The 26,215-nt window shown below is 45.3% G+C and overlaps 2 protein-coding genes across 2 annotated transcripts; both read right to left on the bottom strand.

Moving 5' to 3' along the window:
- Nucleotides 1-6,353: 6,353 nt before the first annotated feature.
- Nucleotides 6,354-7,286, bottom strand: LOC132581795 (olfactory receptor 1L4-like). The gene has a single exon (XM_060253207.1). The coding sequence runs from the start codon at nt 7,284-7,286 to the stop codon at nt 6,354-6,356; it is 933 nt and encodes a 310-aa protein (XP_060109190.1).
- An 11,595-nt stretch (nt 7,287-18,881) lies between these two features.
- On the bottom strand, nt 18,882-25,256 carry LOC132581221 (olfactory receptor 1-like). Its single transcript, XM_060252373.1, has 2 exons — nt 25,024-25,256; nt 18,882-20,314 (listed from the first exon to the last, which is right to left on the bottom strand). The coding sequence occupies exon 2, from the start codon at nt 20,305-20,307 to the stop codon at nt 19,369-19,371; it is 939 nt and encodes a 312-aa protein (XP_060108356.1). The 5' UTR covers nt 20,308-20,314; nt 25,024-25,256; the 3' UTR covers nt 18,882-19,368.
- Between the last annotated feature and the right edge of the window lie 959 nt (nt 25,257-26,215).

The following is a 26,215-nucleotide window of genomic DNA, read 5'->3' as shown; positions in this document are numbered from 1 at the left end:
GACTTTATTACCTTTTATGGCTATCCAGACCAAATGGCCGAGCCACACTGGTTTACCATGTGATCAGTCTGCATACTTAATCAACAAACTGCTTGTATTTCAGCCCACAATACTTCATCCCCTCGTCTGATGAAGTGTGCTTAGAGAGCACACGAAAGCTTACGTTCTGAATAAAACTTGGTTGGTCTTAAAGGTGAAACTTGACTCCTGCTCTCTTCAACTACTTCAGACCAACAAGGCTGCCCACTTGGATCTATCTGCATAAATTATTTGTTTGCTCTGGGGCAAATTTCCCTAAGGTAAGACAAAAATGTGTGAGCCAGAGGCTAAAAAAACTGTGAGCTAGCTCACCCTAACTCAGCTTCGATGGAACACTGGTGACAAGTCATGTAAAGACCTCCTGGGCCTTAATTCTTTCTTATGTCTTAATCGGTGTTTCCTCTAAGCTGAGGTAGTGTGCGCTAGCTCACATATTTTTAGTCTCCAGCTCACGCATTTTTGTCTTAGCTCAGGAAGGATGACCCCAGAGCACATTAATTTATGCAGTAGCCCACAACTTAAATGCCAGTAGCTCACAATTCCAATGCTACTAGCTCACAAAGTACAAGACTTTGCAGCTTAGAGGGAGTAAAGGTAAAGGTAGTCCCCTGTGCAAGCACCAATTGTTTCCGAATCTGGGGTGACGTCACATCACGTTTTCATGGCAGACTTTTTATGGGGTGGTTTGCCATTGCCTACCCCAGTCATCTACACTGTCCCCCCCAGCAAGCTGGATCCCCATTTTACTGACCTCGGAAGGATGGAAGGCTGAGTCAACCTCGTCGGGCTAACTGAACCCAGCTTCTGCAGGGATCAAACTCAAGTCATGAGCATAGCTTAGGACTGCAGTACTGCAGCTTTACCACTCTGCGCCATGGGGTTCTTATGAGGGAACATTAATCTTAATCAGTGCAAAACATCTATTTGCCAGTAGAATTTTGCCATCAATGTGGCTGCAAATTTCCTGAAGTTTCCAAAAGGTTGTCCTTTGTAGAGAGTACATTAGAGAGGACTCAGAGAAGGAACACTTTGATACGCTTATTGGACAGTAGAACTCTTACAATGCACACAGTGCCCCTGCTTACCCAACTGATTAGCAAGAGTTAGAACCGCACACGTGTCGTCGAAGTTGCTGAACTGAAAGATGCAGGGAGCTTCGCACCGGGAGCTCCTGTGGAACAGATGTGGTGCATCCTTTGCTGCAGCATCAGAAGGCAGTGCTGCAAGGGTACCGCCAGCTTTTCTTCATGCCTTTGGACTCTTGGGAGCTACGACACCCAGAACATAGGGACAGAGGACGACTCAGCCTGGTTCCCTCTTGAGAGATTCTCTGTGGACTAGTTCAGACAAAGCACCTCAAGGGCTTGGCAAATTAGCCTAGTGTTGACAGCAAGCAAACACTCCTGATCCTCCCCGCCTTCATGGAGTGACTTCAAGAAAACCCAAAAGGGACTTGCTACAACCAGAGCGAGCATGCAGAGTTGCCCCCTTCCCAGAGCTGGATTAACAGTTAGGTCAAGAAGGCACTGGCCTATGGGGCCCCACGCCTTTAGGGGCCCCGAACCAGCTTCCCCGCCCACCCCCCATTTCCCCTTCCCCTCTCAGCCTGCACACACAGCCAGCAACTGAGCTGCTCTTTGCCTGACTTGCCTGGAGCGGCTGCTGCTGGTGTCCTCACCAAGTTTGCCTCTCTCTGCGTCTCCCTTGCAGCTTAGTAAAAGGAGTTTTAAAGAATGCTGCAGGGGACGGAGGTGGGGCGAACTCTCAGACTCTAAGATAATTTGCAAGGGGACCCCCAAGATTTCAACTGCCCAGGGGCCTCCACAGGGTTTAATCCGCCACTGCCCCTTCCATATTTCTCTCTTAGAAGACCACACTAAGATCACTGCCATTTGGGTCACGAAGAAATACCCCCTCCTGACATCTGGAAGCCATCAGGGAAATACAGGGTCTACCTGAAGTCCTGGAGAGTCGCAGCCAATCTGAGTAGACAGCACTGGCCTTGATGGGCCAATGGTCTGATTCAGTGTAAGGCGGTTTCAGGGGTGTGAGAGACAGTCCGATACACTGTCTCGCATCAGGTGTGGAGACTATGTGGTAGTTCTACCAGAAGCTGTGAAGAGATTTTTTTCCCCCATTGTTTTTATCATCCAGGTTCTTACTACCCAATTCAGGGTTTCAGCTGCTGGTGCCCTCCAAATAGGGTTGCCAATCCCCAGATGGGGGGCAGGAGATCCCCTGGTTTGGAGCCCTCCCCCCACTTCAGGGTCATCAGAAAGCAGGGGGGGGGGGAAATGTCTGCTGGGCACTCCATTATTCCCTACGGAGACTGATAGGGGAGTCCAATTCTATGAGCTCCAAAAAGAAGGCGCCCCATCCTTCATTATTTCCAGTGGCGGGAAGGCATTTAAAAGGTGTGTGGTCCCTTTAAATGTGATGGCCAGAACTCCCTTTGGAGTTCAATTATGCCAGTCACAGTCTTGCTCCTGGCTCCACCCCCAAAGTGTGACCCAGAGTGTTGGACTGAATGGGCTATCGGCCTGATCCCACATGACTTCTTTTATGTTCTACTACCTCAAGCATGCTCTGTTAACCATGTGTTAACCTGAAGGACTGCCAATTCCCTTATGAACCTACCCAACCACTGCTGTCATCCTCAGAGACCCTGCTTGTGGTGCCCCTGCCTCCTAAAATTAGGCATGTGCCAGCCCAAGATAGGGCTTTGTCAGTAGTGGACCCAAAACTCTGGAACTTTCTCCCCAGGGAGATTTGTCTTTCCCCTTCTATTGTCATCCTCCGCCAGCAGGTGAAGACTGTTTTGTTTCATTTGGCTGTCTCTCAGTGATCCCTCTTTCCTCCCCAATGTTGTTTTTTTTTATCTTTTGCATTTACGCTGTTTTAAAAATGTTTTAATGATGTACTGTGTTTGTATGTCACTTTCAATGGTTTTTTATGATGAGATTTTAATTTTTGCATTTTAAATTGTCAGCTTCCCCGGTGGCTGCTTGGGGAGAGAAAGGCTGGGTAAAAATCATGGTTAAATAAAATAAAATACGTCTGCCAGGATATTAGAAGAAGAAGAGATTGGATTTCTGCCCCTCCCTTCACTACCCAGAGCAGTTTACAATCTCCTTTCCCTTCCCCTCCCCACAACAGGGGCCCTGTGAGGTAGGTGGAGCTGAGAGAGCTCTGACAGAAACTGCTGTTGAAAGAAACAGGACAGCTGCAAGAATTTGTGACCGGCTCAAGGTCACATCATCAGGTGCATGTGGAGGAGTGAGGAACCAAACCTGGTTAAAAGCTGGTACAACTGTAGGACAAAGAGGTACAGCCACGGCTCATTGGTTACAAAATAGTTATTGTGTACACAAGATGGCAGATTCATTCCTTGGCCATTCCAGTCCAAAGAACCTTAGCTAGGACACATTTCTGGAGGAAACTGTTGGAGACAGATACCAGACTAAATGGACCAGCAATCTGCTTCCGTATAAGACACCTGCATGCGGGGCTTTTTGTAGCAGGAACCCCTTTGCATATTAGGCGACACACACCCTGATGTAGCCAATCCGACTGGACCTTACAGGGCTCTTCATACAGAGCCTACTGTAAGCGCCAGGAGGATTGGCTACATCAGGGGTGTGTGGCCTAATATGCAAAGGAGTTCCTGCTACACAAAAAGCCCTGCTTGTATGTATTCTAAGCCCCGACCTGAATAGTCCAGGCTAGCCCAATCTTATCAGATCTCAGCAACTAAGCAGGGTTGACCCTGGCTATTCTTTAGATGGGAGACGTCCAAGGAATACCAGGGTTGGGACGTGGAAGCAGCTATGGGAAACCACCTCTGAACATCTCTTGCCTCAAAACCCCAACAGGGTCACCAGTAATGACTTGACAGCACTTTCCTTCACTACGTAGTCAGAAGGATTTTAAAATGTTGTTTATTTTACAAAGATGCAAGGGACTTAAAAGCAAAGCTTAGAACAGCAAAAATATATGACCCTGAACTTGGAATGTCCTGAAGTTTCAGTTCCCAGATGGCTGTCTTCATGGTTGAATTCATCTCATTGCTCCGATGGGCTCCAGCTTGGTGGTTAACTTGGCATAGATAAAAGTTGCCAGTTTTCCTGGAACCATGGGTTCAGTATACACTAGGCCAGGGGTGGCCAGACTGCAGCCCGGGGGTCACATGTGGCTCTTTCACATGTACTGTGTGGGTCTCAGAGCCCCTGCCACCCCATTGGAGTATGCATTCTCTCTTTAAAGAGCTTCTCCAAGCCAAGCCAGCCAGCAGCTTGGAGAATGGATTAAAGTTAAAATTGCTTTCTTTCCACTTCTTCCACCCTCTTTCTTCTCCTTCCTTCCTTCCTTCCTTCCTTCCTTCCCTCCCACCTTCCCTCCCTCCCCCTCTGTTCCTTCCTTCCTTCCTTCCTTCCTTCCCTCCCTCTGTTCCTTCCTTCCCTCCCTCTGTTCCTTACTTCTTTCCCTCCCCCTCTCTCTGTTCCGTCCTTCCCTCCCTCTGTTCCTTCCTTCTTTCCTTCCTTCCTCACCTCCCTCTGTTCCTTCCTTCCTTCCCTCCCTCTGGTCCTACCTTCCCTCCCTCCCTCCCTGTATTCCTTCCTTCCTTCCTTCCCTCCCTCTGTTCCTTCCTTCCTTCTTTCCTTCCTTCCTTCCCTCCCCCCCCTCTCTGTTCCTTCCTTCCTTCCCTCCCTCTGTTCTTTCCCTCCCCCACCCTCTGTTCCTTCCTTCCTTCTTTCCTTCCTTCCCTCCCTCCCACTGTTCCTTCCTTCCTTCCCTCCCCTCCCTCTGTTCCTTCCTTCCTTCCCTCCCTCTGTTCCTTCCATCCTTCCCTCCCTCTGTTCCTTCCTTCCTTCCATCCTTCCCTCCCTCCCTCTGTTCCTTCCTTCCCTCCCTTTGCTCCATCCTTCCTTCCCTCTTTCCTTCCTTCCCTCCTTCCCTCCCTCTGTTCCTTCCTTCCCTCCGTTTCCTCCTTCCCTCCCACTGTTCCTTCCTTCCTTCCCTCCCTCCCTCTGTTCCTTCCCTCCTTCCCTCCCTCTGTTTCTTCCTTCCTTCCCTCCCACTGTTCCTTCCTTCCTTCCCTCGGTTTCTTCCTTCCCTCGGTTTCTTCCTTCCTTCCCTCCCACTTTTCCTTTCTTCCTTCCCTCCCTCTGTTTCTTCCTTCCTTCCCTCCCACTGTTCCTTCCTTCCTTCCCTCCCTCCCTCTGTTCCTTCCTTCCTTCCCTCCCTCTGTTCCTTCCTTCCCTCCCTCTGTTCCTTCCTTCCTTCCCTCCCCCCTCTCTCTGTTCCGTCCTCCCCTCCCTCTGTTCCTTCCTTCCTTCCCTCCCTCTGTTCCTAACTTCCCTCCCTCCCTCTATTCCTTCCTTCTTTCCTTCCTTCCTTCCTTCCCTCCCTCTGTTCCTTCCTTCTTTCCTTCCTTCCTTCCCTCCCACTGTTCCTTCCTTCCTTCCCTCCCCCCCTCTCTGTTCCTTCCTTCCTTCCTGCCCTCTGTTCCTTCTTTCCTTCTTTCCTTCCTTTCCTCCTCCCACTGTTCCTTCCTTCCTTCCCTCCCCCCTCCCTCTGTTCCTTCCTTCCCTCCCTCCCTCCCTCCCTCCCTCTGTTCCTTCCTTCCTTCCTTCCCTCCCTCTGTTCCTTCCTTCCTTTCCTCCCCCTCCCTCTGTTCCTTCTTTACTTCCATCCTTCCCTCCCACTGTTCCTCCCTTCCTTCCCTCCCCTCCCTCTGTTCCTTCCTTCCTTCCCTCCCTCCCTCTGTTCCTTCCTTCCTTCCTTCCCTCCCTCTGTTCCTTCCTTCCTTTCCTCCCCCTCCCTCTGTTCCTTCTTTACTTCCATCCTTCCCTCCCATTGTTCCTCCCTTCCTTCCCTCCCCTCCCTCTGTTCCTTCCTTCCTTCCCTCCCTCCCTCTGTTCTTTTCTTCCCTCCCCCCTTCCTCGGTTCCGTCCTTCTTTCCTTCCTTCCATCCCTCTGTTCCTTCCTTCCCTTCCTCTGTTCCTTCCTTCCTTCCCTCCCCCCTCCCTCTTTTCCTTCCTTCTGTCCTTCCTTCCTTCCCTCCCTCTGTTCCTTCCTTCCCTCCCTCTGTTCCTTCCTTCCATCCCTCTGTTCCTTCCTTTCTTCCTTCCTTCCCTCCCTCCTCCCTCTGTTCCTTCCTTCTTTCTTTCCTCCCTCCCTCCCTCCCTGCCTGCCTGCTTACTGCTCTCAAAGATCTGACATTTCTTCTAAGTGGTTCTTTCTCTTAAGCAAGTTTGGCCATCCCTGAACTAGGGCACAGAGCCATGGGAAAAGGCCACCACAGAACTGGGGCTTCAGATGACCCCTAGGCACTTCCTCAGAGCCTGCTGGATCTCAGAGTTCCTCAGGCTGTAGATGAAAGGGTTGAGCATGGGCGTCACAACTGTGTAGGCTACGGACATCACCCGGACCTTGGGGCTGGAATACGTGGCGGTGGGATGGAGATATACAGCAATCACTGTCCCAAAAAGCAGAACCACCGAGGTGAGATGGGCACTGCAGGTCGAAAAGGCTTTACGCTTCCCAGCTGCTGATGGGATCCTGAGAACTTTGTAGAAGATGAGGGAGTAAGAGAGGATGGTGACTGCAAAGGGTCCCACCATGGTCACCGTCCCCTCGGTGAGGGTGGTCATCTGAATGGCTGAGGTGTCAGAGCAGGAGAGCTTGATTAAAGGATGGAGGTCACAAAAATAGTGGGGGATCTCCCGGGAGCCACAGAAGGAAAGACGAGACATCTGCACAGTGTAGAGCAGGGAGTTGAGGAAACCCAAAAGCCAACAGCCGGAAGCCAAGAGCAGACAATTCCTCAGATTCATCAGAATGGCGTAACGAAATGGGTGGCAGATGGCCACGTACCGATCATAGGCCATGGAGGACAGGAGGAAACTTTCTGTGATTCCAAAGCCCAAGAAGAAGAACATTTGAGACAGGCACCCACCATAGGATATGCTTTTGGTATGAGTCAGTAGGTTATGCAGCAACTTGGGAATGGTAGAGGAGGAAAGCCCCACATCAACCAATGAGAGATGGCTGAGGAAGAAATACATGGGGGTCTGGTAGAGGCGGGCATTGTAGTAGATAAGGAGAGTGATCAGCAGATTGCCTAGAAGGATCATCAGGTAGAAGAAGAAGAAGATGGGGAGGAAGAGACGCTCATGTTCCGGCTGATTGGAGAGACCTTGTAGGATGAATCCATAGTAACAAGTTGTGTTGCTCTGAAAAGCCATGGCTGGGAAGAAGAGTGGGGGAGAGAGATGTCTTCAACAATCAGAAATTTACCCCCAAACAAACAAACTTCACAGGAAAATGACTTCCTTTTGTTGAGTTACATCTCCTCTAATAACATCAGCTCCCACAATTCCACATATTTCAGTATACCTCTTATTTTCAACATATACTCACACATCTTCCTTTTTTCACACTCACAATTAGACAACAGAGTTGGTTTGACTGATACATAGGATGAGATGAAATATTGGTTTTTTGTAAAGTAAAGGCAATTCCCCTGTGCAAACGCCAGTCGTTTTCCCAGTGCAAGCACCAGCCCCGGAGGTCATTACGATCGGCCAGTCAACATCTCCTGACCAAGGGACGTCCGGCCCAAGGGACGTCCAGCTTGCCTCGACCAGGGCCAGGGCTTTCTCATTCTTGGCCCCAACCTGGTGGAATCAGCTTCTTATGGAGGTTCGGGCCCTACCGGATTTGTTGCCATTCCAGAGGGCTTGTAAGACGGAGCTGTTCCGCCAGGCCTTTGGCTGAGGCGGGCGGGCGTCCTTATCCTATTACACCATCTTATAGGCCTCCCTGCACTCGTTGCTCAAAATCAGGCCAATACAGTTGACATCTTTTGGACACCTAAGCTGTGACAAGTATGTCTTAATTGATGTGTCCACCCCATCCATGCTGCCTTAAATTAATTCTGAGCCATGGTTTAACTGTTTTAATTTTAAAATCTGTTTTAACGGTTTGATTGTTTTATTATTTGTCTGCTTGATTGTTTATTGTTAGTTTTAATTGTTTTACCATGTTGGAATCTGCCCTGAGCCCACCATGGAAAAGGGCGGACTATAAATTACAGAAATAAATAATAATAATTCTGACTCTGGGGTGATGCCGCATCGCCCAGGTATTTTTTAGAGTCTTTTTACAATATACTCTATTTCCCTATTTTAGTGATTACTGCATTTATATTTGGTATCTTTGGTTATTTCAAATTGACCACTGCAAGTTCCAGTCTTTTTAAACTGAAGTACTCTGTATGCAACGATTCTACAACCATATAATGTATATCCCCTTTAATTATTGTATCATCTTTTGCACAATCTTAATAAATTAAATAAATTAAGATTTTAAAAAATTTAAAAAGCAAGGACTTTAAGGTCTTTTTTTCTGGAAAAAGAGGTGCTGGAACTCTCAGGAGTGAAATGAAGGAGAAACACACTGGATTCCTTGAAACAATATTATTTGAATGTGCTGCAGACTTACTGATACTTTAAAGCAATTTCCAAACTTTAGACATGTCAACAACTTCCTCCTTTCTTTTTCAGGTCTTTCTTTTTGGTGCCTTTAGGCTGAATGACGACCTTCAAGCAACTATGTTGTTACATACTTTGTCAAATCAAGGACTGTTAAGAGGAGCCCAACCATTTTTATAAATAACAAAGATGTTATGGTTTTGACCAATAACATGGCCAAACTTGCTTAACGTAAGAGCCACATAGAATAAATGTCAGATGTTTGAGAGCTGCAAGACAGCCAGGGAGGGAGGGAAAGACGGAGGCAAATAGATTGGAGGAGAGGTGGAAAGAAAGCAGCTTTAAATGCCTTCTCCAAACTGCTGGCCGGCTTGGCTTGGAGAAGTGATTTGAAGAGACAAATGCCTTCTCCAAGCCAGCTGACGGGGCAGTGAGGGCTTTGAAATGTGTGGAAGAGACTCCTGAGCCATAATTTGGCCACTCCTGGTTTTGACTGACAAGGAGGACTTTTCTAGAGCGACTGTCAGGTTCATTTGGGGAAATTCCCTTTCGCAATTGACATCATATTCCCCGTGTCCCTCATGAAACTTTAAACATTTTTTGAGAATTTTGTTTCCACAAAGAGGTTTTGAAACTTCATTCTGGGGCACTCCCCCCCCCCCCCCCGAAAAAAAAGCCCTGGTTTCAAGCTCCATCATTCATGACTGAACCGTCTTGCCTACAGAGGACTCTGCCCTGGCTTTAGTACACTGAATGTTTTCAAAGCTGGGAATTCATAGGGACAAATGCATCATGTCCTGACCTGGATGGACAAGCTAGCTCGATCTTGGTAAATCTCTGACCGATTCCCCACTAGCCTTATGCCGCTCTCATGCTCCTATTCTCCTCCAGACGTCCGTCGGATTTCACACTATCTGCCCTGGGGCTGCAATTAGCTTCGTCTTTTTCGCGTGGCAAACAACAACCGGTTTTTAGAGGATCTTGTTTGCTGCATGAAAGAGGCGGATCAAGTTGCAGCTCCGGGGCAGACAGTGCGAAATCCAACAGGAGCCTCGTGGAGAAGAGGAGAGTGAGAGCGACATAAGGCTTGTGGGAAATTGGTCTCAGAATCTAAGCAGGGTGGGCCCTAGTCAGAAGTAGAAGAACTGGATTTATACCCTACCCTTCACTTGGGTTCTCAGAGTGGCTTACAATCTGCTTCCCTTCCTCTCCCCTCAACAGACACTCTGTAAGGTAGGTGGGGCTGAGAGAGCTCTGAGAGAACTGCTCTAGAGAAAGCAGCTCTGAGAGAACTAGGACTGGCCCAAAGTCACCCAGCAGCTGCATGTGGCATGGAGAGGAATCAAACCCAGTTCTCCATATTAGAGTCCACCAGTCTTAACCACTACACCAAACTGGCTCTCTCTAGTTAGTACTCCGATGGGCAGGGCTTTGTTTGTAGCAGGAGGTCCTTTGCATATTAGGCCACACACCTCTGATGTAGCCAATCCTCCTGGAGCTTACAGCAGGCCCTGTATGAAGAGCCCAGTAAGGTCCAGTCGGATTGGCTACATCAGGGGTGTGTGGCCTAATAGGCAAAGGAGCTCCTGCTACAACAAAAGCTCTGCAGATGGAAGACCATCAAGGAAGTCAAAGATTGCTATACGGAGGCCGGATGCAACCAAAAAGGGGGAGAAAATCCCAGCCTTGCACAAGAAGGGCGACCAAAGCGGTTGGAACAAAGAAAAAAAAGATTAACATATCACTACGAATGTAGTACAATTGTACAAAACAGTGGTATTTAGAAATGCTAAAATATGATTAAAAATACAGTCATGTGGTTCAGCATATAAATACCAAATCCCAGTATTAAGACAAATGTCAATTTATAAAACTACAGGTTTAAAAGAACATATTGTCTCCATGTGCAAAAACCAATACTAAGCATGTTTCGACACACACTGAGCACTCCATAAACATGACAATTAAATACAGAAAACTGACCATACAAAGAATAGACCTGAAACCAGAAAAAAAGAAGGAAAAATAAGCAATAATTAGCTCAGTGTTTGATGGGAAATAAAATTAATTTACATTTTTGAAATTAATAAAATACGAATAGCTACCTCACTTGCACCGAGATGTTGATCCATGGAGTAAGACTCAGGGGTGGCCAACGGTAGCTCTCCAGATGTTCTTTGCCTACAACTCCCATCAGCCCCAGCCATTGGCCATGCTGGCTGGTGCTGATGGAGTTGTAGGCAAAAAACATCTGGAGAGCTACCGTTGGCCACCCCTGGAGTAAGTGATACCAGTTGTGATTCAGATGGATCAAGCTTTCATGAGTTAAGGCTTGCTTTCTTACATACCTGACAAAGTGAGGTTGATGCAGAAGAGCTTATACCCTGGAAAACTTCACTGGTCTCTATGCTCTAGTGCAGGGATGTCGAACTCATTTGTTGTGAAGGCTGGATATGACTTAACTGAGAGCTTGTTGGGTCGGGCCATGTGTGTCATAAAATGTAATGCCGGTAAAGGAGATATAAACTTTATAAAAGACACAGACAAACACAAAGATTTTTTAAGAAACTTAATACATGTTTAAAACATTGGTTGTTTAAAGCATTAGTAGGCTGTTCAGGTGTTGTTCAGGTGGGTATCTGTAAGTTGCAAACCTACTTTTGATTTATTGACGTTCATTACAGAAATCTCATATGCAATAGCTTTGAGCCTAAGACACAGGGGAGAATATGAAATGTCTGGGCATTGTGAGCTTTTGCGCATAAGTTGCTTCGTGTGCTGGTCAGCCAATGGAGAAAATAGAGGCTTTGCTCTGTAGCGCCTGTGTGACTGAGCAAGCCTGGCAAAGCAAGCTGTGATGCAGAAGGAACCAAGAGAGAAAAGGAAGCAGATGACAGTGAGTTGCTCTCAGACCTAATAGGAGCCCTCTGGGGGCCTGATCAAGCCCTCAGGCCGCATGTTTGACACCCCTGCTTTAGTGTGCTACTGGACTCAAATTTGGTTGTAAGATGTGAGATGCTCAAATCCAGAGTAGTTTTGAGTGGGCGACCAGGATTCTTAATTGGGAGGATTTTTTTTTTTTTTAGTTATAAAAACAGAGTGTAATATCCAAAAGACTAGACAGCTATGTCTCTAATTCATATTCTCATTGTGACACAAATAAAAGGAATTCTATTTTGTTTGTGGGGTGGGGTGAAATAAAGCTGGAGATCCCCAAATTAGGATCAGGATGAGCTAATTAATATCCACATTCTCCATGGTAGAATGAAGTACCACTGAACCAATTTCTGTGCAATAGGTTTCTCAAAGTAGAATTTTTGGTCACAAGACTGCAGCTAAGAAGGAACATTGGTTCCACCTAAGCTGCGTTGAGCTTTCTTTAAGAAAAAAAAAAGCGGAATATAATATGAATACTCTTTGATTGCAGCTACAGGACTTGGATCTTATGGTGCCATTCTACTGGTACAGCAGCAACCCATAGCTGCATTCCCATCTGTGGGCAGGAGGACAGCTTGTTTATCCAGTTCCCCCCTGTTGCTTCAACATGTCTCCAGCACTGTTCCTTTAGCTCCACTGAGCCGAGGAAGCACCATTTCAGGGAGCCAATCGAGGTGTGGCAAGAGAAGGAGGGCAGGGAAGTTGTCTCTCTCTAGGAGGACTCTGCTGTGGTGCATAGGAGCCCAACAAAGATAGGCAAGGACTTTTAAAAATGTACTGAGGACAATGGAGCTCACCTGGCTAGAAGTCACCAGTGCTGCAGTAACAGAAAGAAGTGCATCATTTCCAGATGTTCCGTTCCCAACGATTAAAGAATGTGTTGAGATAATGTGACAGCAGCCAGCAAATACAGAAGCAATACGGCTAGATTCCCTCACTAAATAGTCATACAATTTTTAAGAGGTTTTCTGAGTGGGGGAGCTCAACATCAATCCAACGCATGGCTCTGAGGCATGATTACTTGGGCACAAATCCTACTGTATTCCGCGGGGCTTCGCCCTAACTAAAAATGCACAGGAACGCAGACTTGCACATACCGAAGGTAATATACACCCCATTCATTACAAGGACTTGGTCTTTGTGCCAGAATTACCAGTTAGTTCGCCCTGATCTAGTGAGTAATAGGCTTACATTGTCCCTTCTTTCCCTGAACTTACTAGACAGCAATCCTGCCGTGCCCTACTTGGTAGACAGAAGAGCAGGCCCACGTCTGCCTGTGGAGAAGAGAAGCCTGGTTGAGTCAACCTGAGCCTTTTTCATTAGGTTGGAAGGCGGACCCCAGAGACAGGAGTTTGCACAGTTGGGACCAGTTAACCAAAGCATTCTTCTCTTGCAGTCTATATTTCCCTAGATGGGGTTTAAAGAACATGAAGGCTTAGTAGTGGAAACAATACGACTTTGCAATACAAACTTTTTATTACAAGGGTGTCAAACATGTGGCCCGAGGGCCAGATCAGACCCCCAGAGGGCTTCTATCAGTCCCACGAGCAACTAGGAGACTTCGGGACTGGAGCCAGGAGACTTTGGGAGTGAAGCCAGGAGCAAGCATCATTGAAGTTCTGGATGTCACACCTTTTCAATGCCTTTCTTCCATAGGAAACAATGAAGGATAGGGGCACCTTCTTTGGGGGCTCATAGAATTGGATCCTCTGGTCTAATCTTTTTGAAACTTGGCGGGTCTTTTGGGGAGAGGCAGTGGATGCTATGCTGAAAATTCAGTACATCTACCTCAAAAAACACACACACACCCCGAGTCCCAGATACTCAAGGTTCCATTCTCCATTATTTCCTATGAGAATGTCTCTATAGGGAATAATAGAGTTCCAAGCAGACATTTCCCTCCCCTCCCCCCGCTTCCTGATGACCCTGAAGTGGGGGAAGGGCCTCCAATCCGGGGGATCCCCTGCCCCCACCTGGGGATTGGCAACCCTATGAGCAACTCACGGTCATCTGCCTCCTTCTCTCTCTCTTGCTTCTTTCTGCATCATAGCTTGCTTTGCCAGGCTTGCTCAATCGCATAGGAGCTACAAAGCAAAGCTTTATTTTCTCCATTGGCTGACTAGACAACGAAAAAACTTACGTACAAAAGCTCACAATCCCCAGCCTTTTCACGTTTCCCCCTGGGTCTTAGGCTCAAACCATTGACCAGGAGATTTCTGTAATGAATGTCAATAAATCAAAAGTAGGTTTGCAGTTTCCACCTGAACAACACCTGGACAGCCTACTCAAGATTGCTACAGCACAGATATTGTCTCCAGATTTTGATACAATAATTCAGAACAAGAGGTGTCAGTTATCAGAAACTGTTAAATAAACAAAATATTGCAAGAGCACTAATCTTAAACATGTTTTAGGGGTTTTTAATATATATATAATTTTGCTTATGTCCTTTATAAAGTTTATATATCCACAACCTGGCATTATATTTTATGACACACATCCTAGCCCAACAAGGCCTCACTTATATTAGATCTGGCCCTCATAACAAATGAGTTTGACACCCCTGTTTTATTATTTCAGACTGGAACTCTGAAGAAGATCCCCTCTTATGCCACCTCCATAAGTAGCTATTGTTACTTTAGCCCATTTGCTTGAATCTGCTTTACTCAGGGTACAAATTATACCTTACGTTTTAACCAAGGGTACCCTGGACCCTCTTTAGTAATGAAATTTGATGTTCTGTACATCCCAAGTGAACATGGGAATCATCTGGACTGGGGCTGGGGCATGCAGAAAGAGGAGCCTCCTTAAATCTTCCCCCTCTTCTTATGTTCTCATGAACGACTTGGCTATGGCCTGTTATTGGCCCTTCAGAGGAACTGGTTGGCCACTGTGTGAGACACGATGTTGGACTAGATGGGCCACTGGTCTGTTCCAGAAAGGCTCTTCTTTTTTTTCTTTTTTTTGATGTATCATTTATTTTTAATTTTTTGTTTGCTCTGTTCTTACACTTAGAGCTCATTATAGCATTTTCCCACTGCAAAACATAAAAATAAATTCTGTGGAACATATAAAGCCAATTTTGTAGGTATGAAGCGACTACATAGAACAGATTTTGGATGGAACTGGTACAATGTTAAATTAACCTTCTGTGTTTTATGTATACATTGAACTCTCTGTTTGATATTTATTTTTGGTGTTCAGTATTAATTCTCAGCCCATATAATGAGATTCTTCTGTTCTCTCAAATTACATGATCCTTAATGCTAATAAAAGTAGAAGAGACACCAGCCATTGTTTATGTTATGTTTTTCTTGATTCTTAAGAATAATATGACACTAGCACATCTAAATTGCCAGTAAACCTTGATTTTACATATATCCTGCATGCTATATTACACTAACAGAGATAGGAGATGGAGTCTTCATCCCACCAACCATAATACTGCTGAGCAATGTTTGAGTGGGACTTGTGGTGCCAGCTATTATGCAGCTTGTCAGTAAACGTAGCTGCTGACTACAGGCTGCTCAGTTCCAGGCAATTGCAAAACCACGTTAAATGGCCAGAAGGGCAAAGCAAGACTTCTATTCTACAAATCTCCTTCATTCCTAAAACCAACTTGGCCTTTCTTTTCTTTTCTTTTTAAAGAACAGGTGTAATTGACATACCACAGTTCCATAAATAATAGCTAACAACGTATTGTATTATACATAAGTCATAAAAAGAAAACCTGACCCTCACCAATCCAAACACCCAACACCACCCTCCACCACCCTCCACCAAGGAGCATCTAGGATAGTTTCTAATATACAACTTATTTCCTTATCTATCTATATTATTTATCCATTGGTATAACTTATTCCAGGTCTTTCTGCACTCTTCCAAATTTCCTCCTCTTAGTCTTACAGTGAGAGAATCCATCTCTGCAGCCTCTAACAATTTCTGTACAAATTCGTTTCTAACTGGTATTTGGGAGGTTTTCCAATATTTAGCATAGAGGATTCTCGCGATAGTAATTACATGTAGCAATAATTTTTTATCGTGTTTGGGTAAATTTTCTTTACATACATTTAATAAATACATTTCAGGGGTATGTCAAATTTTAATTTTTAATATTTTCTGAGTCCACATGTTAACTACAGCCCAATATTTTTTTGCTATTTCACAATTCCACCAGATATGATAGAGAGAACCTTTCACCTTTCTACATTTCCAGCAGGTGTTGGAGTAATTGGGGTAGATCTTACTTAATCTTTCTGGTGTTAGATACCATCTGTATATCATCTTGAAAAAGATTGTTTACACAGTTATCGATGAAGACCAAACAGGGTTTGTTCCAGGCAGAGCTTTACGGCAGAACACAAGACTTCTTATAGATATTCTAGAATATTATCGGTCGCACCCTGGGAAGCGGTTTGCTGGAATTGCCCTGGATGCCGAAAAAGCGTTTTATAACGTTAATTGGAACCTTTTTGTGAAAACAGTAGAGAACATGGGATGTGGCCCGAACTTTACGAAATTAGTCCGAGCTATCTACTCCAAGCAAAGTGCCAGGATCAACATCAATGGAAACCTTTCGGATATGATTAGAATTGAACGGGGGACTAGACAGGGATGCCCACTGTCCCCCTTGTTATTTATCCTAACATTGGAATTATTAATAACAAAAATAAGAGAGGAAGATGGAATACGAGGGGCTAACATCAAGGGAGAAAAATATAAAGTTCGGGCATACGCGGACGACCTACTCCTTACGCTTGAAGATCCAGTGACCTCAATAGACTATTTAATGAAAGTATTGGAAGAATACGGGAAAATCTCCGGTTTTCAAGTTAATTTACAGAAAACCAAGTTCCTGGCGCAGAACATGACCAAGGCAGAGACAGAGCTATTAGAAAAGAAGTCAGGTTTCAACTATGAGAAAAGAATTAAATATTTAGGTATTTTCTTTTCCAATGACTTAAAAACTCTTCAAAGAGACAACTATGATAAGATTTTAACAGAAATCCGAACAGACTTAAGTAAATGGAAAGATCTACAGATTTCTCTGATTGGGAGAATAGCTTCTATTAAAATGAATATCCTGCCAAAAGTTCTATTTCTATTCCAAACAATTCCAATTATTCTCCCTCGATCCTTTTTTGTCCAGTTGAATAAGCTCATCACCACATTTATATGGCAAAATAAAAAGCCCAGAATTAAATTAAAAATATTACAAGATAGCGTCTCCAGAGGAGGACTCGCTTTACCCGACTGGAATTTATATTATAAGGCCTGTTGCTTGGTATGGATGTCAGATTGGTTTCATTGGAAAACAAGAGATTATTAACATTAGAAGGTATCGGACTAAGCAGAGGTTGGCACCACTATTTGTGGTACTCCCCTCCAAGCAGAGATAATATATTTCATAGACACGAAATTAGGAAGTCGCTATACAAAGTTTGGATAGAGTTCAAAAATGTGATTTATCCTAAAACACCTCTCTGGCTATCCCCAATAGAAGCCTCCAGTCACCCAAATCTATATGGTTGGGATACCAGCCACAACTAGAGAAACCTATTAGATCCGGACTGTAATTTAAACTTGGAAGAGAATGTGAAACTGGACTGGTGGATGAAAAATCAAATCAAATCTAAATTTCAGCGAGGTAAAGAAATAGGCTTCGTTAAAACATCCTATGAATTTGACAACGTAATAGAGGGGAAGCAGAAGCTCATTTCCAAACTATACAATTGGCTCTTAGAAATTAAATTATTGGACGAAGTGGTTAAAGAAAGTTGGGTCAAGTGGTTGCGAGACTTTGGGTATAGCGTTGAAATAGAATACTGGGGGGAAATTTGGAGTCAAAATTTAAAGCTTACCAAATCTGCATTGTTTAAAGAAAACATCCAGAAAGGCTCTTCTGATGTTCTCATGAAGGCCTCAGCCTCCATGCCCTGTTCTTGGCCTTCCAGATAGGGTTGCTAGCCTCCAGGTGGGACCCAGAGATCTCCCACTTTTATGCCTGATCTCCAGCTGGCAGAGATCAACTCCCCTGGAGAAAATGGCTGCTTGGAAGGGTGGATTCTGTGGCATTGTACCATGCTGAGGCCCCTCCCCTCCCTAAACATTGCCCTCTCCTGGCTCCACCCCCAAAGTCTCCAGGTATTTTCCAATACAGATCTGGCAACCCTACACCCAGGGGAACTGATTTGCCACTGTGTGAGACAGGATGCTGGACTAGATGGGCCACTTGGTGTGATCCAGCAGGGCTCTTCTTATGTTCACATGAAGGCCTTGGTCTCTCTGCCCTGTCATTGGCCTTCCAGAGGAACTGGTCAGCCACTGTGTGAAACAGGATAGTAGACTAGATGGACCACTGGCCTGATCCAGCAGGGCTCTTCTTATGTTTTTATGAAGGCCTCAGTCTCTCTGTCGTGTTGTTGGCCCTCCAGAGGCCAAGATATTGGACTAGATGGTCTGATCCAGCAAGACTCTTTTTATGTTCTTATGTTTAAAAAGGCACCATTTGGGGGATAATGATAAGGCCTGCCCAAAAAACAGGGATGGAGATGTCCAACAACAGATGCAGTCCTTCATCTCAACTACATTATAGGTTTATCTACATATAATTGTCCTCAGCCCCCACCCCCTTTTCTTCCTGCCTCTTTCCATCTACTCACAGGGCAGTGATATAATTGGAATTCATGGTGTTAACACCATCTGAGACTGTTTTTATCTATGTATTATATAAATTGCTTTTTTCATCTAGTAATGTTTTCTTGCTATGTTGTTTACTGCCCTCAGCCGTGTGTATTCAGGGGTAGGGCTGTCTATAAATTTAAATTAGAAAGAAAGAAAGAAGTCAGGCTGAGGTTCTTCAGGACCAGCTCACTTTTTCTGGAGCCACACTTGCAGTAAAGGTTGTTTGGGAAACTAAATTTTCCTTATCTCCAGGGGTAGAATTCTAGCAGGAGCTCCTTTGCATATTAGGCCACACAACCCCAATGTAGCCAATCCTCTAAGACGGGGGTGGCCAACGGTAGCTCTCCAGATGTTTTTTGCCTACAACTCCCATCAGCACCAGCCAGCATGACCAATAGTTGGGGCTGATGGGAGTTGTAGGCAAAAAACCACTGGAGAGCTACCGTTGGCCACCCCTACTCTAAGAGCTTACAAAAAAGAGCCTTGTTGGATTGGCTACATCAGGGGTGTGTGGCCGAATATGCAAAGGAGCTCCTGCTTGAATTCCACCCCTGCTTATCTCTATGCAATCTTGTCATCTATCCCTGTCATGACCCAGATGGGGGTGCCACCTGACACTGCCACCACTCTGGAATTAGGGTCACAGGGAGGCTCCAAGTACCCTCCCAAGCCCTTCAGATCTCCCTTGCTTTGGCCAAGAAAATAGGTGTGTAGACCAGGCAGAGGAACAAAGAACAATAAAAAGATTTATTTTAAACAGGAAAATCAATAAGGGCAAGTGAACAGATAAGGTGCTTTAAAACTATAAAGTAACATGGGTGAAGGAAAATAAACATAAAGTCCCTAACGCGACTAGACTGAACTGTCCCTTGTCTGTTAGGCCACTAGGCCTTGGCCTGTTCACTCCCTCCCTCAGAGTGAAGGTCTTCCTCCTAAACAGCAGCCATCGTGCCTGCTTGACCTCTCAGGAGGAAAGAACCTCATTTGTCCCTCGAGAGAGCTTTTAAGCCATTCTCCTCAGAGCCTACTTGGATGCCGATTGGCTAAAACCAGCGCCAAGCATTCTGTTGATTGTAGGCACTATCTCTACTGCGACACAGGCCTCACAGGCTCCCTAGGCCCACTAGGCCTCTGTCTCACAGCACAGCACAGCACAGATCACGACAATCCCACTCACTGCAACATAATGTCCCAATACCAGGTGACTGATCAGTTACTTCCAGTTCATACAATTGACTCTCATCCTTCTAAGAAGTCTCCTCAGAGCTCCTTTCATCTCATTGTTCCTCAGGCTGTAGATGAAAGGGTTGAGCATAGGAGTCACCACAGTATGCATGAGAGAAGCCTGTGTATTGTCAGAGGTAGGCTGCGTATAAATCCAGCAGAGGGTGCCATAGAAGAGGATAACCACGGCTAGGTGAGAACCACATGTGGAAAAGGCCTTGCGTTTGCTGGTGGACGATGAAGTCTTCACAACGGTGAGGAAGATGCGCACGTAGGAGGCCACGATGAAGACAAACGGCCCCAGAATATCGAGCACACCTTCTGTCAGCACCACCAGCTTGACAGCTGTGGTGTCGGAGCAGGCAAGGCCTAGCACGGGGTAGAACTCACAGAAAAAATGGGGGATCTCCTGGGATGCGCAGAAGGAGACGGAGGAGAGCAGGGAGGTGTACAGCGTAGACTGGAAAAGGGCCAGGAGCCAACACCCAGAAACCATCAAGAGGCAACGCTTGGTGTTCATCAAGGAAGTGTAGTGCAGTGGACAGCAGATCGCCAGGTAGCGATCGTAGGCCATGGCGGCAAGCAGGAAGTTGTCACTATTGCCAAAGGCCAGGAAAAAATAAATCTGAGACAAGCAGCCACTATAGGAGATGACCTTGTCCTGGGAAATGAGGTTACGCAGCATTATGGGGATAGTGGAAGACGCAAAACACATATCAGCCAGAGAGAGGTAGCTGAGGAAGAAGTACATGGGTGTGTGGAGGAGATGGGCGTCACAGCAGATCAGAAGGACGATCAGCAGGTTGCCCAAGAGGATCAGCAGATACATGAAGAGGTGGATGAAGAAGATGAGGCCTTCGTGTCCCTCTCGGTTGAAGAGCTCTTGCAAGATGAATCCTGGAACAAAAGTTTGATTCCCGTGCTCCATGGTCCAGCTGGGGAGAAAATAAAATGGGTGGAACATGTAACAGTCATGCCAGGATGAAAAGTTTCAGTGGGTAGCTATGTTGGTTTGTAGTAGAACAGCTAGTTTTGAGTCCAGCAGTACCTTAAGAGGTTTGGACTGGCCGGGGCCTTTTTTTTGTAGAAAAAGCCCAGAAGGAATTGCGTTCCTGTGTGTTCCTGCTCAAAAAAAGCTCTGGGAGTGGCCCTGACCTGCATATGGCAGCAAAGATTTTAATTGCAAAAAACTGGAAACAACCAGGAATGCCAAAAAAGCAAAAACTGATGGAAAAAATATTAGAAACTAGGGTTGCCAAGTACAATTCAAGAAATATCTGGGGACTTTGGGGGTGGGGCCAGAGAGATTGGTGTGGAGCCAGGAGCAAGGGTGTGACAAGCATCACTGAACCTCAAAGAGAGTTCTGGCCATCACATTGAAAGGGACCACATGCCTTTTAAATGCCTTCCTTCCATTTGGAAATAATGGAGAGGGGCATCTTCTTTGGGGGCTCAAAGAATTGGACCCCCTGGTCCAATCCTTTTGAAACTTGGAGGGTATTTGGAGGAAAGCCATGAGATGTTATGCTGCAAAGTTGGTGCCTCCACCTCAAAATACAGCCTCCCCAGATACCCACGTATCAATTCTCCATTATCCTCTATGGGAATCATTCTCCGTAGGGAATAATGCCCATCAGACACTTCCCCCCCCCCTGCTTTCTGATGACCCTGAAGCAGGGGAAGGGCCTCCAAACCGGGGGATCCCCTGCCCCCACCTGGGGATTGGCAACCCTATTAGAAACAGCAGAACTGGACTCATTTTCATCTTTTTTGAAAGACAAGATTGTACAAGATACAAAAAAAATTGGGAACCTTTCTATACATGGTTTGATACATTGTCATAATCCTGTTTATTATATACCACATTAGTAAGAAGAAGCTATATATTATACGTGACTCAAATTACTTTTAAGATGTTTCTTGAAGTTTAAAAGTGCATATCTTATGACTTACAGTCATTGTTTTTACCTATATTCTTACTAGATTGATGTTTCTTTCTCCTTTTATATATATTGCATAAAGCAGTTATGTAACAGCTTACTCTCCTTTTCTTCCCCACTTACCTCTTTCCCCAATTTCAGTAAAACTAATAAAACATTTACACTGGGGAAAAGAGTGAATTAAAATTTTAAATTCACTCTTGAATGGAAACTTATGAAATGGAGTTATAAGGAATTCTGATTATGGTACAGGTTTGTGAAGGAAAATGTAAAATTAAAGATTTAGAAAGCCAGAATGGGACAGCCCCAGGAATCTGGATTAAGCATCATCTGTTCAAAAAGGATCCAAGGAAATTCCCAGGTCGCTGTGGCTTCATTAGATTTTGAAGCTAGGAAACAAAAAACTGGCCGAAAGATAATGTGATCTTAAGACAAATTACCTCTACCAGGTATCTCAAACTACCAGTATCCTAATAGAAGGGAATGCCTTTAAATTATAAATTCTATCAGAATTTATAATTTAGAGGCATTCTCTTCTATTAGAGTACTATTAGGCCACACCCCTAATATTACCATTGTTTTGCACAGGGTTTGCTTTGTAGAAAAAGCCCAGAAGGAACTCATTTGCATATTAGGCCACACCCTCTGACATCAAGCCAGCTGGAACTGCATTACTGTGCATTCCTGCTCAAAAAAAGCCCTGATTCTATTACTATAAAAGCCCTGACCTACATGGTCCAGGCTAGACAGGTCTCATCTAGGGTTGCCAATTCCCAGGTGGGGGCAGGGGATCCCCCAGTTTGGAGGCCCTCCCCCCCTCCCACTTCAGGGTCATCAGAAAGCAGAGTGGGGGAGGGAAAGGTCTGCTGGGCACTCCATTATTCCTTATGGAGACCAATTCCCATAGGGTATAATGGAGAATTGATCCACGTGTATCGGGGGCTCAGGGGGGCTGTTTTTTGAGGTGGAGGCACCAAATTCTCAGCATAGCATCTAGTGCCTCTCCCCAAAATACCCTCCAAGTTTCAAAAGGATTGGACCAGGGGATCTAATTCTATGAGCCCCCCAAAAAGGTGCCCCTATCCTTCATTATTTCCAATAGAGGGAAGGTATTTAAAAGATGTGCAGACCTTTTAAATATGATGGCCAGAACTCCCTTTGGAGTTCTCCTGGTTCCACCCCAATGTCTCCTGGTTCCACCCCCAAAGTCCCCAGATATTTCTTGAATTGGACTCGACAACCCTAACCTCATCAGATCCGGGACGCTAAGCAGGGTCAGCCCTGGTGAGCACCTGGGTGGGAGACCACCAAGGATGTCCAAGGCTGCTATGCAGAGACCACGGCAAACCATCTCTAAACACCTCTTGCCTTGAAAAGCACTTGACAGCCCTTTACATGCACACACATCACTACAAAAGGCCAATTTCAAGAGTTAAAAAGGTCACCTAAACTGCAGCCAGTAGGGGGCTCGCAAACTAGTGAACAGGCACACCTAAGAGAATCTAAAGAGGGGGTCCCCATGCAAGTCCCCTTTTTGCAATGAAAATGTTCACTGGGCAGTGGGTTTAGTGAGTTTGTACTGCAACTATTCAGCAGCTATTATTTCAAGCAACAGGTTGCCCACCACCAATGAGAGCTTTCCTATCAGGCCAAGCTCACTGAAATATCAGTTTTTTCAGCAGAGTCCATTCAGACTTTAATGCCTGGTCTGAACTTGCAAGCAGAATTAGGTGCCTGAGCCGTTACGGGATAGAATGGATGGCACCACTTCAGACTTAACATGTGGATTTCACTGCTGCAGGAAGTGGTGGCAGCTACAAACACAGACAGCTTCAAGAGGGGACTGGGTAAACATAAGGAGCAGAGGTCCATCAGTGGCTGTTAGCCATATCTGAAGAAGTGAGCAGTGACTCATATCCCACCACTCATTTTGTTAGTCTTTAAGGTGCTCCTGGTCTCTCACTCTTTTGTGCTATTAGCCACAAGGAATGTCTGGGGCAGTGATGCTCTGTATTCTTGGGGGGCAACAGTGGGAGGGTTTCTGAGGTTCTGGCTCCACTGGTGGACCTCCTGATGGCACCTGGGTTTTGGCCACTGTGTGACACAGTGTATTGGATGGGATGGGCCACTGGCTTGATCCAACATGGATTCTCTTATGTTCTCTTGATTGTAGAGGCTTGATCCAACATGGATTCTCTTATGTTCTCTTGATTGTAGAGGTGCAGTTTTTAAAAATCTCTCCTTGCATTGTAAAAAAATGTGGAAATGGAAAAGAAGGCAGCAAGAAGTGGAAGGGAGAGAACTTTGTACTTGATGCGCTAGCTCTTCAATGGCAGAAAGTTTATTCCATGGAAGAGAAAATATACTGAGTTTCTGGTGAACAGCTAGAGGCAGTAAATCACAGTAAAAAATCTCTCCAAACAAAATATGGCCTCTCTGTTCATTGTCTGATCCAGAAGATTTGAAAAGCTTCTGGATCACCAGGGTCAGGGGGAATATAGGAAGAATCTGTGGTAGGAAACAACTCACAGGGGGATGCCAACCTCCAGGTGGAGCCTGCAGATCTCCAGGAATTATGCCTGATTCCCAGACCCCAGAAATTAGTTTCTATGGGAGGAAATGGCTGCTTTGAAAGGTAGACTCCATGAAATTATACTCTGCTGAGGTTCCCTCTTCTCCCCAAAGTTTGCCCTCCTCCACCCCCAAATCTCCAAGAATTTCCGAATGCAGAGCTGGCAACCCTATCTCCAGAAAACATCTGCTTTTTCAAGAGCCGCTGTTCTTGGGTTTCGACAACTCTTTCTTCCCACAAAGAAAGGACTGCCCTATAAGTGAAGGGAGGGGATCCTGGATAGGAGGAATGTTTTAAGACCTATTTTCAGATGTTTTGTGCTCTGGTTATTTTGCTTCCATCCAGTATAGTCAGTTTCCATCCAATATGGTCAGGAAACTGACCATACTGGATGGAAGCAATTGGAAGCATTAGCATTTAACTGTAAAATGTCTTTGGAAGCTCGTAGACGCAAATGTGAAACGTGGACAAAGTATGACCATATCGTGTATGATTCTTGGTGCTTAGCTGTCCTGAAGAAGTCATTTGGAGCACGGGTCTCCAAGGAGAACTTTACCATTGGAAAAGTCACCTGTACCCATCTGATAAGAATACACGGATCTGCACTTTGAGAGACTTTGAGTGCGGGGGTTGATGTTCCTTCGTTTGTTTAAACTGTAAATTTTGACTATATGTGAATATTGGTTGAGAAAGCATATATAATATTTTTTATAGAAAATTAGAGTTTGTATTTTTTGAGGCTGGACTTCTCAGAGGTTCAATATAACCTTTTCCCTGCCCCGTCTGCGGATTGGCAACCCTAGGGTCTCAGCATGGTACAATTGCCTTCTCTATGAAAATTGCAAACCACCTCATAAAAAGTCTGCCAAGAAAACATCGTGATGTGACATCGCCCCATGAGTCAGTAACAACTCAGTGCTTGCACAGGGGGACTACCTTTTACCACCCTTCATAGCAGCCATTTTCTTCAGGGGAGCTGATCTCTGCCAGCTGAAGATCAGTTGTAAAAGTGGGAGATCTCCAGGCCCCACCTGGAGGATGGCAACCCTAATTCAACATGATAGCCTTGTCCTCTCCTAGAGCTGAATTAGTCACACAAAGGGCACCTGTTGAAAGGGCTTTCCCTACTCACCAGTAACACTTCCTTGTGTCATGCAATGCTTAAGCTTCACTCCATCGATGGCGGAGGACCTTTTGCTACCCAAAGAAGGAACATAGTTGTTGAAATGAAGGACTTTGGTTCTGTTCAGCCTGATCTTTTCCATCAAGCTTCGTTGGCCACAAGCAGCAGAAGTTTTTGTTGCCTGCAAAACACTAGGACCTAGCCTTTAAAACAATCGTCTGTATTGCACCAAATCAAACCACAGCCTCTTGGGGGCAGCAGAAGCCAAATTATTTCCATGTGGGTGTCATTAAGCCACACCCTTTTGGGAACAGGTGACAGTGAAAGAGAGATGAAGGTGGCGTGAATCCCTTGCTCTAGAGAGGTGTGTATCAAGGGGTGTGTTCTGTTGCCTCAGACCAACATGGCTGCCCACCTGAACCAGTTAGGAATGCTGGGCACTGAACAGGATGCTTATTTGTCACATTAAAACAACCTTTCTTCCCTAAGGCAACCCCAAACCCTAACGAAAAGCCAAATAAAAGCCTAGCTAAGTGGATACTTTTACAGAGTCACAATTCCCTGTCCAAAGATGTGTTCTGGAATGGTTTAAATAATAAGAATATAGAGTTTGCTGAATTAGACCTGCCCTAGCAGGTTCCCAAAAATGAGAGACCTAGAGCACATAGCTACATGCTACCAATATTTCAATCTAAGTTTGTGTCCTTTTTTATTGTAAGCAGTTGAGGTTTAAAGAATCTAATTTAAAGAGGTCAGAGTGGGAGACTGGACATTCTTCAGTCCAGAGGACAATTGCCTCGGAAACTCCCCACCCTTCCACCCTATAGCCACCACACTAAAACAGAAGGCAGCAGTGTGATTCAGGCCTGACTGATAAAACAAGGGTCATACAGACAGGAGAAAATCCTGAAAGAAAATTAAGGTGTTTTCTCAAGAACCTTATATAATTGAGGAGTTCCTTAGTACTGGGCAACACTTTAAGGAAAAATTTCTTCCCTGGAATGAAAAGGAGGAAAATCCTGAGGTAAAAGTCTGTGTAGCATGGCTACAAAGAGTAAAGGTAGAATGGAATCTGAAGGGAAAGGAGTTTTGACCTCAGCTTCTGGGGATAAACAACCTACAGAAAGTTTAAAGAATCAGAAATTCCAAAACTTAAAAGAAAGTGAACAATGACAATATGGGTAGTTGTGTTGGTCTGGAA

Source organism: Heteronotia binoei, chromosome 13, assembly GCF_032191835.1.
Source record: "Heteronotia binoei isolate CCM8104 ecotype False Entrance Well chromosome 13, APGP_CSIRO_Hbin_v1, whole genome shotgun sequence".
In the NCBI taxonomy this organism is placed as follows: domain Eukaryota; kingdom Metazoa; phylum Chordata; class Lepidosauria; order Squamata; family Gekkonidae; genus Heteronotia; species Heteronotia binoei.
The sequence above is the reverse complement of the archived record's forward strand: the minus strand, read 5'-3'. Positions and strand labels throughout refer to the sequence as shown.

Coding starts and splice junctions, on each gene's coding strand:
- LOC132581795 (XM_060253207.1), bottom strand. CDS start 7,286: ATGGCTTTTCAGAGCAACACAACTTGTTACTATGGATTCATCCTACAA.
- LOC132581221 (XM_060252373.1), bottom strand. CDS start 20,307: ATGGAGCACGGGAATCAAACTTTTGTTCCAGGATTCATCTTGCAAGAG.